General features: G+C 38.6%; 1 protein-coding gene across 1 annotated transcript in view; it reads right to left on the reverse strand.

Moving 5' to 3' along the window:
• Positions 1-19,586, reverse strand: part of LOC144828118 (neurexin-4-like) — a 251,799-nt gene that overhangs the window by 125,303 nt on the left and 106,910 nt on the right. Inside the window, exon 5 of the mRNA XM_078686238.1 lies at positions 2,843-2,969. Coding sequence (XP_078542364.1) covers positions 2,843-2,969 — 127 coding nt within the window. The remainder of the gene's footprint in view (positions 1-2,842; positions 2,970-19,586) is intronic.

Consider the following 19,586-nt stretch of genomic DNA (forward strand, 5'->3'; position numbering starts at 1 on the left):
TAATTCAAATTGCAGTGTCATACATAAGGCATGGAATGTCACACATAAGCACACTTAAACCATGGTAATATCGCGCATAAGCAATCGGAAAACTTGGCAGCTATGGAGTAAGAATCATTGATGAAGTTAGTATTTGAGCAACTGCATCTATAGCGGATCTAGACTTGTCAGATTACTTTTGTCTGACTTTCCTGTCCTTTCCTTTCCATGATGTATAATGATGGGTCTTCTCCAGACCATTTTGGTTATGGTACAACTTTCTAAATGATACCTCAGTGTGTGTCTACAGAGGCCTGTCCCTCACCCCTCAAGTGTGACATATACGTACCTAAAATTCAGGGTAAGAACTTTGAGTGTACTACACATCACGTTATGACGTGCTGTTACCTCACAATTTGCAATATTACAGGCTAATGATCAGGGATATACTTCAACCCACATGACCAGAGTTTGTCTCTTGTTTGCATTCGTACATGTTTACTCCGTAGTAGCAAGCATGGATTTTAAGGGTGCTGTGTGATCACTGAATGTAGCACTGCAGAAGTTCAGGGATTGCCTGATACCAATGAATTTCATGACCATTTCTTTACAGGACCCAGAGAACGAGCAAGTGAGCCCTGCGTATATGTTGCATGTTCATGTTTACATGTGTTGTCTATGTCTTGACTGATTCTAGTTAGGCTGAAATGACATTGATTACTGGGCATTATATGGATATATCCTGATGAAAGCCAGGAGCCACATTGGTCACGTACTGTAGGCTGAAACATGTTGACTTCCTGCAGGGGATAGGTGCATTATTCCGAACACACCCCACATATATTTCTTTTAATAATACCAGGAACACCGCCAATAAAAGGATACCTAGGTGTTCCGAGCTATTTTTTATCAAAAGATCCCAGTAGAAGATTATCCAAAGTGCTCCCTAGAAGATTTGTCAAGCCCATCCTGGTTTTTAGAGACCAGGATGAGACCAGATGCCACTAATAGAAAGGGTAACTAACAAAAAAGCAATTGTGTCTACCATATAGTGTCAAGCTTTCCACTTACAACGTTATAGTGTGTATTATACTCTTTGTATGTGAGCAGACATGATTTTGAGACAAGATATACAACCTTAATGGAGGGTTTACAACTTTTGGAAGAAGATGGAAAAAAGAAGTGTTATGGTGGTGTAAGCAGATATATAGTTCTTGTGATCTTACAAAACCTCCCCCCATTTTGGCCACAGGCAAGTGCAATTTAGGCTGATGAGAGGTAGGAGTGGGTATTGGGAGCTGTGCAGCAGGTCATTTCTGAGGGAAATCCAAGTGAATGCTGATATCAAACCTGGCAGGCTCAAATGCCATGTTTTGGGACTATAGGAGAGTTTGTCATCTGTTTGTTCACACCCAGTCTCTAATAACAAATGGGCATATTATGATGCCGGTGGGACCGCTACCAACAGGCTGTCGGTGGCGGTTCCACCGACAGACTGCCCTTCGAGCCGACCGCAGCATTATGATGCAGGTGGTCGCCGCTGCCTTAACTGTTGGGGGATGGACCACCACCTCAGACAGGATCTATTAATCCCGATGGGGCAGCGGTTGTAATGGTGATCCTGAATGGAGGCGGTGCCTACTCAGGCACTGCTGTCAGGATCACAATGTCCCTTTCTGGCTGACTGTTAATGGCGTACCCACTGCCATGGAAAGACAGTTGGAAGGGGCTTTTGGGGCCCTAAGCAGGGCCGCAACCCCGTGCCACTGCTAAGTGGCCAGAGGGGCATATTTGGTGTGCCCCAAATATATATATATATATGCACCATGTGCCAGGCACCACATGATGCCTGGCACATGGTGTATGGATGGTTGAAAAATGCCTCTTTCTACTCGGCTTGTGCTGCAGTCCTTTTCTGGTCCAAAGCACAAGCTGCAGTAGAAAAAGGCAGTTTCCAGCATCCTCCACGGAGGTCTTATCAAAATATGTCAAGTAGGACCTTCAACTCCTTGTCAGGCGGTCTCAATCCTACTGCCATCATAATGAACCCCAAAGTAATCCAGTAAGTTGGTGACCAGGTCATCTGAGTTATGTTATTTATTTCAAATTCAGGAAATGAGTGGTAATGTTCCAGGAGTATAGGGAAGTGGTGGATAAATGATTTTCGTTAGCGTGGGTGGCACTGGACATGTCTGAACATCCCCATAGTGAAAACTTTGGATCCGATCTAATGAAAAAACATTTCTGCCTGTCAGATGGCCACATTTCTGGTTTAAATTAATTGGCTGTACAGCTCAGTTTCTGATTGCCGGATAAACCTTGCATGACTGCCATTGTCGCAGCTCGCAATAATCACCACACAGTGGAATTTTCAAAACATAGGTGTGGCTCCAGTTACACACAGGGTTGGTGCAACCAAACATGATGTCCCTGCAAACCCATGCCAGTACCCATTACAAAACAATGCTAGACACCAGTTTGCCTTAACATTACCTAATAACCCTTTGACAGTGAACTGCTGCTGCTAGAACCTTACCTGTTCCGTGGACGCAAACTGATTTACTCTTGTCAATATTTAGAGTTAAGCTATTTCCACAAGAAAGAAAAAAATTGTTGAAAACATTTTTAGTCGAAGATAAAAATTGAATTTATAGAAAAAATAGAAAGTCAGACAAGGAAGAATAGTTACAGAAATCCAAATGGGAAATACAAGGGTACAAATCTAGAACTGTGAAGTGAGCGCTGGTGTTTCTTTCTCCACGTTTTCAGTTTTTAGACATTTCAGACTCTCAGGCAGTCATGGCTCTTCTCAATGGACAAATCAGGAAGACTGAAACAAAATAATACTCCACCTTCCTCTCACCTTTTTCTCCGCATGCGCACTTTCCGCTGTTCGTTGAGGCTCCGCCCCAGGAGTTGACCTTTTGGCCATCACTCGAAACCCACCATCCCCGCTTTTCCTTCAGAAAACGAATATGTCGACATTCCAGCTGAATGGATGATTATAATGATCAATTAAAAACATCACCTTCCATGTAGAATAACACAAAAATACAAAAAAATCACAGCTCCTTTTGTGTGTCAGGAATGTATGCATATATCTTTGTACCGGAAATCATGATCACAATTAATAGTTAATGCACGTTTGTAACGTATACCGTGCTGCATGCAGAGTTGGATTTTGCAAGGGGGTGAGGAGGCACACAACATGAACACATGAGTGATTCTTGAGGAGAAACCTAAAAAAAGAAGATTCACATCCCAACAGTGCCGCTGAGCCATCATGCATCTCAAGATGCTACAGCAGGGACTGCTGAAGAGAGAAATCAGCTGCTGTGGAGAACTGCTTCTGCGTGAGTCCAAGCAGCTGCCACTGGCAGCACTGTCCTGAAGTGCCACAGCAGCCCTGCAGCGTGGAGAGACTAACTGTTCAAAATTGAGTACGGAAAACCTCCTCTGCTAAAGTTAGCTGCACTGAGAGGAAAATCTGCAGATTTCCCAATCCCCGCCCCCCCAAATCATTCACTAAGAGCCAGTATCCCTTTGCTGGTCTGCGTACCAGTCAGAGGGCAGGGTCACAGAGGGCGGCATGCCCCTTGGAGTGACCCATAGTCCTACAACGTGCTATAAAGTCAGGATATAGCTTGGTGGCTACCTAGTTATTACTTGTTAGGCAGTGGATACTGTTGCAGTCTTGGTGTTAACTTCTTTGGCTCTAACAGGGACATTGCACAGTGGCATTATGGGCTGGGGGTTGTGAGTGTTACAATGAGTGAATAACCGTGTTAGGCCAGCTGACAGTGGCATAGTATAATTATTTAAGTCAAGTGTCATTTAGCCTATGTGTTTTGCGCGTCACCCTAATATTTTCCCCTGGTGCGGGTGGGATTCTGAACATGGATTTAAGTAACCGGTTTGCACATCTGCCTTTTGCTCTGATGTAGGAGTGCAATCGCAATTGCATTTGCTGTTGCCTACGCACAAACATGTAAATATGAGTACAAAATAAAAGAAGTAAAAGAGGAGGGGGTGTAGTACAGACAAGGAACTGATATGAATGCCTGAGTTGTTGAGCAAGACTATAATTGTTTACATGATTTAGATTAGGGAAATACCTCCCCTCACATCCTGGGATGATTTATCTGAATTACTCGTCTCAAAGAGATTAATAAAATCAGGAAAAACAGCTAAAATCATGGCTCACAATGAAGGAGGGGATATGCCTCCCAGAAAATTACATGAGACGACCGTATGATGGTTTATTAACTAGTTTCAATCAAAAGAATCTAAGATGTAACACGAGGAAAAACAATATGTGATTGGGTACAGATAAGCGAAATAGAGCTGTTTCAAAATACCACACATTTTAATTATCTGATTGCATTTAATGCATAGGTAAACCAGTCTGTGAAGCAGTATAATGAAAGACAATTTAACTTGTTTAACGACAAATTGAATGTTGTATGAATGTTGCTTCAAACCCTGCAATGGTATTATTGGAATATTTTAATGCAAGAGTTCACCCATAAGAAAAGATGATTTATGAATAGAGAATGTCTTATTATCTGCCTATTATATTCCAAAGGCTGCTTTCCCAGACTGTTCAACTCTATTGTTGCATGAGTTCAAAATCCCTTAAAAACAGAAGACAAGAGGCGTTTGGCAAAACAGGATCAGTTTGTTTAATTAAACATTATGGCAGAGAGAACAGTTTCAGGCACAGGGTCTGAGGACTGTCTCAATCTACAATGTGTATGCGTTCTTCTTATAGACAAAACAAGATGGGTTGTAAAAGTTTCTTGTGAACCATATATGGTGAGGAATGTTGGTTGCTTCTTTTGGAGTCATACATTAATTGTCTAAAGGTTACCACAGGTGGGTCTCAACCTCGTGTGAACACAATGTGGTCAGTGGATATCATGTCCAGATGTCTGTCATGAGGAGCGCATGATCACTACGTGTGCTAGGTCCTGATTGGCTATGTCTTCCTAACTCATGTGGTATATGACTTTACGGTGATTTTAGGAGCGGGCGCACCCCCTCCGGCCATGTGTGGTTTTTTTGGGGAAGGGGATCTCCCCTGGCCATTGTAAGGTTGCTGCAACTATCTGTGGGATCGATAGGAGTTTCCTGCCCAAATGTTTGCCTCCCAACTGTGCCCTATCAATCAGCCATCCGAGCCCAGGAGGCGGCTCCTCCGCTAAGGCGGAGGAGCGTTGCCACACTGCTCTCAGCGCAGTGGAAGAGAAAAAAACCAAAATGATAATAAGAACATTATTATCATTTTACTTTTTGTTGCTGCAGATCTGGGTTAGGGTGGGGCAGGGCTGGTGGCACAGGGTGAAGGAGTGGTGGGCACATTCAAAGTGCACTTTACTGTTTGGCTGGCTGTCTTGGGCCGGCCAAACAGTCATGCACACTTTGCATGTTCCACACCAGGCTGCATTACATAGCCAGGTGGGGAACATGCACAGGCTGCCTGTCCCCATCTGAGCGCTGAACCACAGCACTCAGACCAATCGCAACACTGCATTGCAGTGTTGTGATTGGCTTAGGGGAGCCTGTGTGCTGCCTGCTTCTTTCAACTTGGAGTCAGGAAGAGAAGAGAAGGAGAGACGGAGGAGAAACAGCAAAAGGGTAAGAGGTTTATTTAGACAAAATGATCAAACCCCACTCACCCCCCACCCCTCCACCCCCACTCTCCACCAGCCGCCACTGCCCGGGATTAGGTCTCAGGGCCTGCCTGACTACATATTTACAAGTCAAGATTGATGTAGAGTTCACAATGGGCGATTCTGTTAATAAAGACGAGATTTCATTTTCATCGAGTAATGCAACGATTTCCATTAATTTTCAACTACACTTAAAACTTAAAAGTACATGTCCTACCTTTTACATACACAGCACCCTGCTCTTAGGGCAATCTAGGGCCTACTTTAGGAGAGCCTTATATGTAATAAAAGGGGAGTTTAAGGCTTAGCAAGTGGTTGTACAAGCCACGTAGAAGTGTCAGTAAACTGCTTACACAGGCCTTAGAATAGCAGGCCTGAGACAGGTTTGAACGGTTACTTGTGTGGGTGGCACAACCAGTGCTGCAGGCCTACTAGTAGCATTTAGATTACAGGTCTAGGTGTATGGTATACTACTTTACAAGGGACTTATAAGCACACTAAATATGCCAATCATGTATACACCAGTATCCAATGTTTAAGGGAGAAGCACATGAACTTTATCACTGGTTATTAGTGGTAAAGCGCTCAGAGTCCTAAGGCCAACACAATGATACAACAGAAATACAGAAATTGGAGGTTAGTAGGTGAAAGGTTTGGGGGAAGACCACCCTAATAAGGATGACAGGTCTAACACATGTCCCCCCCACCCCCCAACTTAAAGTGGTGGAAGTCTACCCATCCTCTATGGAGTTCACATCACTAAGGTGGAAGATTTTTTGACTGGGGGTGAGTGGTTGAAAAGTTTCAGCACTCCGACCATCATCTTGTTGTGTTTGCTATGTTCGCCCTATGTGGCCAAGGGTATTCCTAGACGTGGGTCCTGATGGAGCGAGATAGAAAACAAAATTTTGTTTAAACTCGCAAAGTCACATTTCCATAACATGAATAAAATTATTAATGATTTGTGATATGTCGTGCTAATACAACTTAGATTAAACTTTACACGTGGGGGGACTAACATGTGTGCTCATAAACGTGCATAAATGTTGCATCTTTTTGTTCGTGCAAAATAATAAAATAATTTATTGTTTTCGTTTTTTGTCATTACTAACTGCTGCAAACTTAAAAGAAGCATGTGCTTGTTTTGCTTTTCCTTATCTGTGTGATGTCATTTCTACTATTCTAGGTGCATATGGGTCTCATAGAAAAACGGAGACTGGTAAATATAAACGCTGCTTTATTTGTTCGCAATGGCTAGGTAACATTTTGATTAATCGGGTGGGTTAATTAATTAGTAAACCATGGGGTGGATACAGAATATACTTTATTTCTTACATTAATACTTTTCTTGTGTTTGTTTTATACTAGAAAACATAAGTTGCCTGCTTTTGGGCCTAGTTATTTGAACCGCAGAAAAAGAGCTGATCTATAATTCTGCAGAAAGTCACGAGACGCCCATTCTGAATTAAAACGTCTATTGAAGCTGCATTCACAAAGCAAAAACTGATGAGCTGACATCATTCTGTCGGACATGGCCAAGGTCGAAAGTGAACATTTTGTCAGTCCTTAACTTGGCATCCGCGGAAGTTATACTGAAAGACTATGGAAGCTGCGAGGATGACTTAATACAAAGTTGCAATCGCAGGAAGCTTCTGGCTTCACGTGGAAGAGACAATGGTCTTTGTAAGACATGATTTTGTGGAACTTTTTAAGAATCGGGTGACATGTCACTTGTCACTCTCAGCCAATGGGACGTCGAGGATTTCTGAAAACTTTCCTTTGCTAGTTTAGTTAGCGTAGAAAGGTATAAAAAGTCATGCCCTTAGGGTTGGGCTGGCTGCTGCTTTCTGACTTTCCGATGAGGGTGATGTGCTGCTGGACTTTGCGTGGAGCACGTAAGAATCCTCAAAGATCTTTACTTTAATTTCTGTCTATTTAGCTCAGTTAGGGAAATAGGTTTTAGAAATGCTAAACTTTATATAATTTCTTTAAAATTGATTCAATTGCTTAAATTGTATTTTTCTCTTATTTCTTACCATCATGCTTGCTTTATTGCAAATAAATTTCATTTATAAAACTTTCAACTTATATTCTATAATTTAGAAAATAAAATCTTACTTTTGACAAACAAGCTGGTCTTGGTTATTCAGAAGTGTAGGTTACCATTAGCTAGATCACGTCGCCTATGGTGGTCGTTTAAATGGTTGGGTTTTATTCTAATGACAATATTCTTTCTGCAAATGTATAAATATGTATATAGTTTGTAGATAATGTGTATATAGATTTATTCTGACCACCTGATTCAGTAGGCCCAAAATATATCAGGTTTATAAATGGGTCCATATTTAGTATAGAATTTTGTTTATAGGTTATGAAGTTGGGTAGCGTAGTTTATGATATATTTTCTATAGCCCGCTGGATCAATTCTCTGGTAGCAGAAATTGATGGTTGCTAAGAGGTAACCAAGGTAATATGTTGGTTGCTAAGGGTTACGTCATGGTATGGAAATAGGATCGATGTTTTAACACTTGTTAAGTTCGTTTTTCGTGCCTATCTGTAAGCTATACCGGTATAGATTGTGTGGCGAGAAATTAGTCACGCAAGCCATCTGTTCTGTTTGTAGTGATATCGCCGAGTATCACAAGAGGTATCGCCGTGTACCATAGTGTTGTCGCCGAGCAGCACAGTTTTAGGGCTAGGTCTGAATCTTGTATAGTGAGGATTTTCTAAGAAATCAAAGCAGCATGAGAATAGGGACAAAGCGCCTTCCATAAAACTCACTGTGATGAGAGTATTAGTTATATCCGAGCTTGAGTGAAGGGTAAAATTAACGTCGGTGCATGATTATCTATAAACAGGTTAGAGTCCTGTACGGGTACATGTTTCATATCTATAAACAGGTGAGAGCCCTGTACGGATAACGTCGTTATTTTGCTAACGGTGCATGAATTCTATAAACAGGTGAAAGTCCTGTACGGATTTCATGTGTGTTTGAAATTAGGGAATTTTCCGTGTAAAAGTGCGAGTTTGAATTGTATTTTATGTTCAAGTGGAACTCTTAGAACTTTCACTTCGCGGTGGGTTCAGAGCAAAGCGAGTTCATAATTATACGTGTTAGAAGGGTGGGGTAAGGTTACTCTACTGACAATTGAATATTATCCTTAGTGTGAATAGCGCCGTCTATTCCGAAGTGTGGATACTTGAATGTATGTAAACTATCCTAATTAGTGAAACGAACAGATGTTGTCTTTATAGTCATTGTTAAGAATTAATTTACACTGAAAAGTGTTCTTAAAATGGCGCTGTGAAAAGATTTTGTGAAGGAGGGGTAAGCGCCAGGAGTGAGAAGCGAGAAACCGCAGCTGCTGTGTACGTCACAGAGCCGCGCTGAGATTGGGTAACCTACGTCACAAGCTGTATTCTGATTGGCTCCTGAGTCTCTGACGGCCTGTGAGCTGATTGGTCCTTCGGTAAATCTCCAAATTTATTGGTCGAGCTGAAAAGTGACGTAGCTCAACTGCCATTGGCTTGTTGGTGTGTTTCGCGCACGGATTGGTTGTTTTGCGGAACATCCCGGAAATATTTTACGAACGATTTTGTGAATTAAATTTAACTTTAAAAAATGAGTTATCATTTTAAACATGTTGAGAAAAAGACAACGTTATTTCAGAAATTTAAGAATTTATTTTCACCTGACAAGAAAATCGAAACGCGAGGTGGTAAACTACTTCATAAGTATAAAACACCTGCAGCGTACATGGAAGGTGAATTCGGATATCATACTGTCTTATGGTTCGACAGTTGGAAACGCTATACTAAAAACGACGGTGTTTTAGCTTGGCCTGATGATGGTTCATTTAATGTAAGAGTTTTAAGAAATTTACGAGAGAAAATGAATGCTCTTGTTCCAAAACCGAGACCAACTCAATTTGAAGCTTTAGTTGAGTGGGAAGACGAGATGTATCAGTTACAAAGAGAAGCTAGTGGAATTAAAAGACCTTCTAAAAATCCATCATGGAAAAGAGAAACTCATGAAGATAGATTGCGAATGTGGAGACAGGGAAACATGAGTGAAGGATTGTATTTAATTCATGAAATGGTAATGGGTTCTCCTACAGGGAAATCTATGGAAAGTGAATCTGAGGATGCAGTTATGGAAGAAATATATACAACTGCTAGAAAGAAACAGCCTAATCAACCTTTGAGACCTCCTAGATCATGGTCTACTCCGGTGGTTTCTACTGAAACTTCACCGAGTGCACCTCCAATTAATGAAGCTCCTAAACTTTATCCAAATAATTGTGAAATCACTGAAACTCCTAGAAGATCAGAATTCGAGAATGCTCGAAATGAAGGTAGACATTTTACAATGACTCCAAGAGCAAGGGAACCTCCAAAAGATTATGCAAGAGAGACAAGAAATGTTGAGGATGTTGATTATAATGAATATTTAAGGTCTAAAGAAGAATTAATTAAAAGAATGACAAAAGGCATGGAAGCTGTCACAGTTCCAGTAACAATAGGTCCTGTTCAGCCTGTATTCGATCAAAGAGATACAAACAAAAATGGATTAACTATTCCTTTAAATACAGAAACTCAAAAGCCTGCTGAAAAATTTTATTCAGACTTGACTGAATTAAACACTTCTAGATCGAGAATGCCTGATTTAACCTTTAATGAGGATTTATCTCCAAAAACACCAATGGGTGCTATGTCAGATGTAGGAAGTCCTGAAGTCAGGGTAACCACACCAAAACTTGATGTGGCCAAATTAAAAGCTAATATTGAAGAATTAATAATTGGAACAATTGGCCCAGATAGTTTAAATTACTATCGGGATGATGAGCTACTATTCATTTGCAAAAGTATTCAGTGGAAAACGAAAAATAAGTATGATCAATTAGAGGATCTAGCTGCAGAACTGGAAATCGATGTGAGTAAACAAAAGAATTTTGCAAAACATTACAGATTAGACTTTTCAGAAAGTGACATTGAGAGTTTGAACTCAATGGAAAGAATAGTTCACATTAAAGATTTGATTGTCTATATCAAAAAGCTAGGAGAACTGAACAAATGGAGAGTAAAATGGACCAAAAGGAAGGAAGATGAAAGATTGGAAAAATTGTCAAAACAATTTCCAATGAGAGAAGTTGCAGGTGGAGGATATGTTCATGTCCCATGGTCGAGACAAGACATTCTGTTATTCACAAATGACTTTCCAAAATTAAGGGAAAAACCAGTTGAGTGGTACAGGCAAGTTGATAGATTTATCAAAGTGTCAAAAGTTCTGTGGATTGATTTAGATGGATTTTTTGACATTGTAGTTCCATCTGATCTTTGGACAGAATGTAAAATATCTATTAGTTGGCCAAAAGCAGAACCTGAGCGAATTAAAGAAACAGGTGCCCCAAATCCACTTGTTATGGATTTCTATGAGAAAGTAATTGTTTGGATGAAAAACAAAATTCCACCCAAAGAAGTTGATTGGGTTAAAATAGAAAGAACAGAACAGGAAACAAAAGAATCAGTTCATTCTTTTTATGAAAGACTATTGTTAATTTTTAAACAATACAGTGGTTATGAAAAATTGGATGAAAAAGACATGAGTCATTTTATCTATAGATTTGTTTATGGACTAAAACCTGAAATTGGAGAAATGATCAGAACTAGTATTGTCGGATGGCAAGCACTATCTGTAGATGATATTCTAAGAAAAGCAAAATATTGTAGCGATGAATTAGAAGTAAAACAGAAGAAGCTGAAGGAGAAAGCCATGTGGGCTCAGGTAAAGGTGGCTGAGCAACAGATTGCCAGCATGGGAAATAAGAACACTAATTTTGTTCAAACTGGAAATACAAACCAGATACAAGGAAAGTTTAAAGGTAATAATTTCCCAAAGAAATTTAGCCCAAAGATAGAAGAGCTGAAACAAAGATTACCTTGTTTTAATTGTGGCGAAATTGGACATTGGAGGGACGAGTGTCCTCATCCTCCTAAAAACTTAAAGAATCCCTTATTGAATCCACAGATGCAGAATGGTGTTAACCTGCAGCAACAGCTACAGATGCAACAGGGGTTAAATGAATTTAATATTCAACGACAGTTACAACAACAGCAACAACAACAGGTGAATAATCGTCAAGACCAATTGCCACAACCACCTTTTCCGAATTGTGGGGGAGTTCAAAAATATAATCCAAACGTGGGATTTCAGGGATGTGAACAGGTAATAAAACCACAAAAACAGCAAAAGCAACAAAGGGTTCAAATGCAAAATGCTTCACAACAATTTTTATTAACAGAAAGTCAAGACAGTGATTCTGATGATTATTGCTGACGGTGCCCGAGAGAGGAGGAAGAGTGTGTTGTTGGAGCCACTCTTGAGGTTGACCAGTCTGGTCCTTATGTAAACGGGAAAGTTAATGATGTAGACATCACTTTTCTAGTGGACACTGGTGCTACCCGTTCTACTGTTAGATCAGTGGAAATTGAAAACCTACCTCTCTCTGGGGATACCATCCAAGTTGTGGGAGTAAGTAATCAGCAAATTAAAACAGAATTAACAGATCCAGTACCAGTTGAAATTGGAAATTACAGAGACAAACACAGATTTGTGGTTTGTAATAGTAGTCCAGTAAATCTATTAGGCAGAGACATCCTATGTAAAATGAATTGCAGAATATATTGTTCTCCTGAAGGAGTTGAGTTACAAACAATGGAGGAAGATGGTTTGTACAGAATGACAATGATGATGATGGAAGCAGAAGAAACAAAATTGTTTCCTGCATTTGAAGAAAAGGATTTACCTTAAGAACTAAAGGAAACAGTGAAATCTGAAATATGGGATTTTACTGGAAATGAGATGGGTCTAATGAAAAACGTAGATCCTGTAAAAATTGCATTGAAACAGGGAATAGAATTTCCAAACACTCCACAGTATAAAATGAAAACAGAGACAATTGAAGGTATTACACCTATAATTGAAAAGTTAATCAAGCAAGGTGTATTAAAGGAAATGAAGAGTAGCTCTTGTAATTCACCAATTATGGGAGTTAAAAAGTCTAACGGAACATTTAGGATCGTACAAGATTTGAGAAAGGTTAATCAAATTGTCATTCCATGTTGTCCTGTGGTTCCAAATCCAGCAGTAATTCTATTTCAGATTCCACATGATGCTGAATGGTATACAGTCATTGACCTTTGCAATGCATTCTTTACTGTTCCCTTACACCCAGACAGTTATGAAATCTTTGCTTTCAGAATCCAAGGTAAGACCCTTGGATGGACAAGAATCCCTCAGGGCTATACTGAAAGTCCTTCAATCTTTAATGAATTGTTAAAAAGATCATTGGAAGATTTAGACTTACCAGGTAGATCTACATTGGTGCAGTATATTGATGATTTGTTAATAGCTGCAAAGACAAGAGAAAATTGTGTAACAGACACAATAATTCTGTTAAATCGCCTTGCAGAAGAAGGACATAAAGTGTCCCCAGCAAAACTACAGTTTTGCAAACAAGAAGTAAAATATCTTGGTCACAGAATTGCAAAAGGAAAAAGACAAGTAACAATAGAGAGAAAAAAAAATGATTCAAGCAATGTTACCGCCAAGAACACAAAGACAGGTCAGAATGTTCCTGGGAATGGTAGGTTACTGTCGACAATGGATAAGTGGATTTTCAGTAATTGCAAAACCACTACAAAGATTGACCAAATCAGATGTAAAAGATCCAATTATTCTCAATGATGCTGAGATGGAATCTTTTGAGAACCTGAAAAAGAGCTTATGCCAAGCTCCTGCTTTGGGTATGCCAAATTATGAGAAAGATTTTGAACTATATTGCAGTGAAAGAGAAGGATGTGCATTATCTGTATTAATACAGAGACATGGAAATTTAAAGAAACCTATTGCATACTTCTCTGCAGTTCTTGATCCAATTGCAAAAGCATTACCAGGTTGTTTGAAAGCAGTTGCAGCTACAAGTATCAGCCTTGAACAAAGTGAAGGAATCATAATGGGATTTCCTGTGAAAGTTTTTGTGCCTCATTCAGTTGAAATATTACTGACAAGAGGTAAGACTCAACATTTAACAAGTAGCAGATTGACAAAGTATGAGAAAATCATACTGGGAGCAGATAATGTTTCGATTTCAAGATGTTTGAATCTGAATCCTTCTACATTACTGCCTGATTCTGAAATTGTTGATGATATTGAAACTGAACATGAATGTTTAGATGTCATGGAATTCTGCACTAAACCAAGAAAAGACATCAAAGACAGACCTTTGTCTGAATCGGATGTTGTCTACTTTGTAGATGGCTCATGCTTAAGATCCGAAGGAGGTGTCTTGAAAGCTTCATACTCAGTTTGTACAGTTGTAGATGTTGAAGAAGCATCATGTCTTGAAGGAGTTCGTTCAGCACAAGTGGCTGAATTGATTGCTTTAATTCGTGCATGTGAAATATCAAAAGATATTAGAGTTACCATCATTACTGATAGTCAGTATGGGTACGGAGTTGTGCATGATTATGGACAACTCTGGTCACAGAGAGGATATATGACATCAACAGGATCACCAATTAAAAATGCAGTTTTCATTAGAAGATTAATTGAAGCAATACAATTGCCAAAAGAAATTGCCATAGTCAAGTGTGCAGCACACACTAGAGGAACTGATTATATTTCCAAGGGAAATGCCTTCGCAGACGAAACAGCAAAGTACTGCGCAAGGAAAAATTATTCATACAATCGGGAGAGAAGTAAAGAAACTGATTCAAATTCATTAATGCTAACAACTGTTATAGAAACATGGCATGAGATTAGAGATTTACAAAACGAAGCAGATGATGAAGAAAAAGATCTGTGGTTAAGATCAGATTGTAGACCGCGTGAAGAAGATGGAGTGTGGGTTTACAAAGATGGCAGAATAGTCTTACCAAATTGCTTGATTGCTGACATGGCCAGATTATATCATGGTCCTGCACATCTAGGAAGAGATTCTATGGTCAGACTTTTTAGAGAAACTTGGTTCAATACCAAATTTAGAACCATTGCAGAATCTTTTTGTCAAAGGTGTTTGTCATGCCAACAAATGAATCCAAACAGAAAATCAGTGGTGGGGACAGGAATAATTGGTCGAGAGGGTGGTCCGTTTACCAGGTTACAAATAGATTTCATTGAAATGCCCTTACACAACTGTTTGAAATATGTACTTGTAATTGTATGCTTATTCTCAAGATGGGTAGAGGCTTTCCCTACACAACATTGTGATTCAATTACAGTAGCAAAACTAATGCTCAGAGAAATCATCCCAAGGTACGGTTTTCCAGTCACTATTGAGAGTGATGGAGGAAGCCATTTTGATAACAAACTGTTGAAGTTAATTTGTGAAGCTTTGAGCATTGAGCAGAAAATACACTGTGCATACAGACCAGAGGCATCAGGTGTAGTTGAACAAATAAATGGAACTATCAAAAACAGAATTGGAAAAATGTGTCTAGAGACAGGAGTTAAGTGGACCGATGCTCTTCCACTTGTTTTGATGTCATTAAGAAGTACACCAGATAAAAAGACAGGTCTGAGTCCTCATGAAATTTTAATGGGAAGAGTTATGAGGCAAGCTTTTGTACCTGTAGGTAAACTGTTGAGCATAAATGACAGTGCAATTTTGGATTACTGTAAAAGGTTATCTGATATGGTAACTTCTGTGTCTAATCAGGTGGGAACTGAAGCTCAATCAAATGAAAAAGTTTTGACTCATGATCTGAGACCTGGCGATTGGGTCAGAACGAAAGTACATCGGAGAAGGAATTGTCTATCTCCTAGATGGCAGAAACCTAGGCAGGTAATCTTGATCACTACTAATGCTGTAAAGTGCAGAGGATTGAAGCGCTGGATTCATCCAAGTCATACTATTCCAGTACCAACTCCTGAGAGTTCTGATGTTGAAAGTGATACCACAGATGATTCTGATTCTGAAGCAGAAGACAGAACAGAAGGTGAAGTAATTCCAGATTCTGAAAATCGACAAGAAAGTCGACATCTGGAAAATGTGCCAGTGAATGGAAATCTGACAAGAAAAGACTTAGAAATAATTGAAATAGATTCTGAAGGTGAAGAGAATCTGTTAAAAGGAAAGATAACTGAGGATTCGGTTGTCTCAATTGAAGACAAAGAAGCTGAACCAAAAGAAGTTTCAGACCAGGAGAGTATCGAAAGGCAGAGAACAAGCTCTGAAGTAAGGAACAGAAATCCGAAATCTGGGAAGCTAGAGGTAATTGAGGAAGAGGAGGAGAACGAATTACTGAGTACCAGTGATGGAAGAGAAAGTGAAGTTCCTGAAGGAGTGAAATTGCCGAATAGAGAAGTTCCTGAGTCAATTGAAATTTCAGACTACGAAACTGAAGAAAGTGACGTGGAAGGTGGAAGTGAAAACGGAAAGAAAAGGACTTGGAAGTCAGAATCAAATAATTCTGAACCAAAGAAGAAGTACGTGAGAAAAGCAGACTACTGGCCTGGTGGAAGATTGAGAGTGAGATTGATCAAAAAGCCAATAGAACAAGTTGAAGAAATAAGTAGTCAAAAGAGTCCAGGAAAAGAAGTTGGAGTTGGAAGAAAAATAGAAGTGATATCGAGAAAAGGGAAGAGAATAATTAGACCAAACCAGAAATACAAGTCTCCTGAGTGGACTTACTTAGTAATTCCACCTGTTATTGACATATATGATAGTAGTGAAGAAGAAAACGAAATCCAAGAAATTAGTGACAATGATTGAAGTACAAAATTATTAAATTGGCAAAAGGCTGAAGAAATCCTGTTAGTTGACACAAGGTCGAAGAAAAACTGTTTAGTAGAAGAAAACTTATGTATGACATAAGGTCGAAGAAATCTTGTTTAGGGTTATAAAAGAAAAATATATTTTAAAAGGGGGGTGTATATAAATTTTAAAATTTATTTTTATTTTTGAGGCTAAAACTAACCTAAAATTGCCTTACGTTAAGGAGACCACTTCAAAATGTTCTGTTTTTAAAAGATGCTGTAAGATGACTCTGGTATGTCTGCTCATTTTAGTTCTGCTCTGGTTGGTACTAGCTGTGATTATACCTTTAGAAATGAATAGAGAATTACACAAAGTTAACATAACAAGCAAAGCTCTGGTTAGCCAAACTAAACATAGTGCATCTGCAAAAGTAATTGATCATCAGCCTAACATTCATCAAGATAAATCAATAGGTGATTTTTCAAGCAATACATTCACAAAGCTTTTGAGTGAATATGTAAAGGTAATGGATGCAAAAGACTGTTATGTCTGTGTTAAGTTACCTGCTTCTGTTTCTGAGGGAGTAACATATAATATGCTTCCTCTCACTTATGCTGTAACATGTAGTGTATTAACTAGTTTATTTTATCAAACTGGACGTTTAGAATATTACTATTCAAATTATGATGAGATTTTTGCTAATGTTAAGATTGATAATGCTTTAAATAAGCATAAGAAAGCAAAACAAATGAGAGAATATTTCCTTGTTACTAACGAACTCACTTATGAGTATGCTTATAAGAATAATCTAACATGTAAATTAAGTGCTGAAGGAAAGACATTTTTGAATATGGTTGAGGAGAGAAGAGCAATTTATAAGAGAAATGAATTAGTCAAGCAGACTAAGTCATCCTTCTGGCAAAAAGAAGATGAGAAATTAAATGGCAAAATGCTTGAAAATATTGCAATTCACATAGACAAACCTGTTAGTGGAAAACTTTGCATTAGAAGAGATAATACACTTTTTGATAATTATTTTGTAGGTGCAAGTAACTGTGAAGATACTTATCAGATTATGGGAGGTTGGGGATTTAAAGGTGGAAAAGATCCTATCTTCCCTGGAATTTATTTTGTTTGTGGTGACAAAGCTTACTATAACCTTCCAGACCATTGGTATGGAACTTGTTATGTGGGAATTGTTTTTCCTAAAGTGTTTCATGTTGACAGAGATTCAGAAGGATTGTTTAAAATTCATAATTATGTAAATAGAGCTAAAAGAGAAACTTTTACTGAAGTTCTGGGAGATATTTTCCAAGCTGTAATACCTTTTGTTGGTATAACCCTAAATGCAGGGAGAATCAGAAAATTGTCCACTATAGTTGATAGATTATCAACTGACACTGCTGATGGATTTCAATTAGTGAATGTTGAAGTTATTGCAATTAGATCCATGGTAATTCAAGATCGTCTTGCTTTAGACATACTCCTAGCAAAAGAGGGAGGAGTCTGTGGCATTTTACATGTCCAACATTGCTGTACATATATTCCTGATGAAAGTAAGAATATTGAAATGTATATTAAGAATATTACACAAATGCATTCAGAGATAATTCCTTTAGAAGAAGAAGATTTTACTGGGAAACTTTCAAAAAGGTTTCAAGCAATTAAAAACTGGTTTCATAATATCGGAAGTTCAATGCTTGGCAAGATTCTGGCACCTTTGTTTATAATAGTATTCATTTTTATTTTGACTAAAGTAAGTTGTTTGTTACATAAAAGAAAGAAACAGTTGAAGGAAAAGAAGAGAATCTATAAACTCAGAAAAGAAGAGGAAAGGGAGATCGAGTTACAGGAGTTACATAGAGAGCGTCATGTTAATTGCAAAGATTATGCTGAAACAGACTTTTAGGTTTACTAATACAAATGAATTTGAATCGATTTCTTAAAAATTTAATTTACCAAAATTTTGAGTGCTGGTGTGGTGATTTGTTAATCACCAGATGAGGGAGTTGATGGAGCGAGATAGAAAACAAAATTTTGTTTAAACTCGCAAAGTCACATTTCCATAACATGAATAAAATTATTAATGATTTGTGATATGTCGTGCTAATACAACTTAGATTAAACTTTACACGTGGGGGGACTAACATGTGTGCTCATAAACGTGCATAAATGTTGCATCTTTTTGTTCGTGCAAAATAATAAAATAATTTATTGTTTTCGTTTTTTGTCATTACTAACTGCTGCAAACTTAAAAGAAGCATGTGCTTGTTTTGCTTTTCCTTATCTGTGTGATGTCATTTCTACTATTCTAGGTGCATATGGGTCTCATAGAAAAACGGAGACTGGTAAATATAAACGCTGCTTTATTTGTTCGCAATGGCTAGGTAACATTTTGATTAATCGGGTGGGTTAATTAATTAGTAAACCATGGGGTGGATACAGAATATACTTTATTTCTTACATTAATACTTTTCTTGTGTTTGTTTTATACTAGAAAACATAAGTTGCCTGCTTTTGGGCCTAGTTATTTGAACCGCAGAAAAAGAGCTGATCTATAATTCTGCAGAAAGTCACGAGACGCCCATTCTGAATTAAAACGTCTATTGAAGCTGCATTCACAAAGCAAAAACTGATGAGCTGACATCATTCTGTCGGACATGGCCAAGGTCGAAAGTGAACATTTTGTCAGTCCTTAACTTGGCATCCGCGGAAGTTATACTGAAAGACTATGGAAGCTGCGAGGATGACTTAATACAAAGTTGCAATCGCAGGAAGCTTCTGGCTTCACGTGGAAGAGACAATGGTCTTTGTAAGACATGATTTTGTGGAACTTTTTAAGAATCGGGTGACATGTCACTTGTCACTCTCAGCCAATGGGACGTCGAGGATTTCTGAAAACTTTCCTTTGCTAGTTTAGTTAGCGTAGAAAGGTATAAAAAGTCATGCCCTTAGGGTTGGGCTGGCTGCTGCTTTCTGACTTTCCGATGAGGGTGATGTGCTGCTGGACTTTGCGTGGAGCACGTAAGAATCCTCAAAGATCTTTACTTTAATTTCTGTCTATTTAGCTCAGTTAGGGAAATAGGTTTTAGAAATGCTAAACTTTATATAATTTCTTTAAAATTGATTCAATTGCTTAAATTGTATTTTTCTCTTATTTCTTACCATCATGCTT

This window comes from Lissotriton helveticus, chromosome 4_1, assembly GCF_964261635.1.
Source record: "Lissotriton helveticus chromosome 4_1, aLisHel1.1, whole genome shotgun sequence".
Classification (NCBI taxonomy): domain Eukaryota; kingdom Metazoa; phylum Chordata; class Amphibia; order Caudata; family Salamandridae; genus Lissotriton; species Lissotriton helveticus.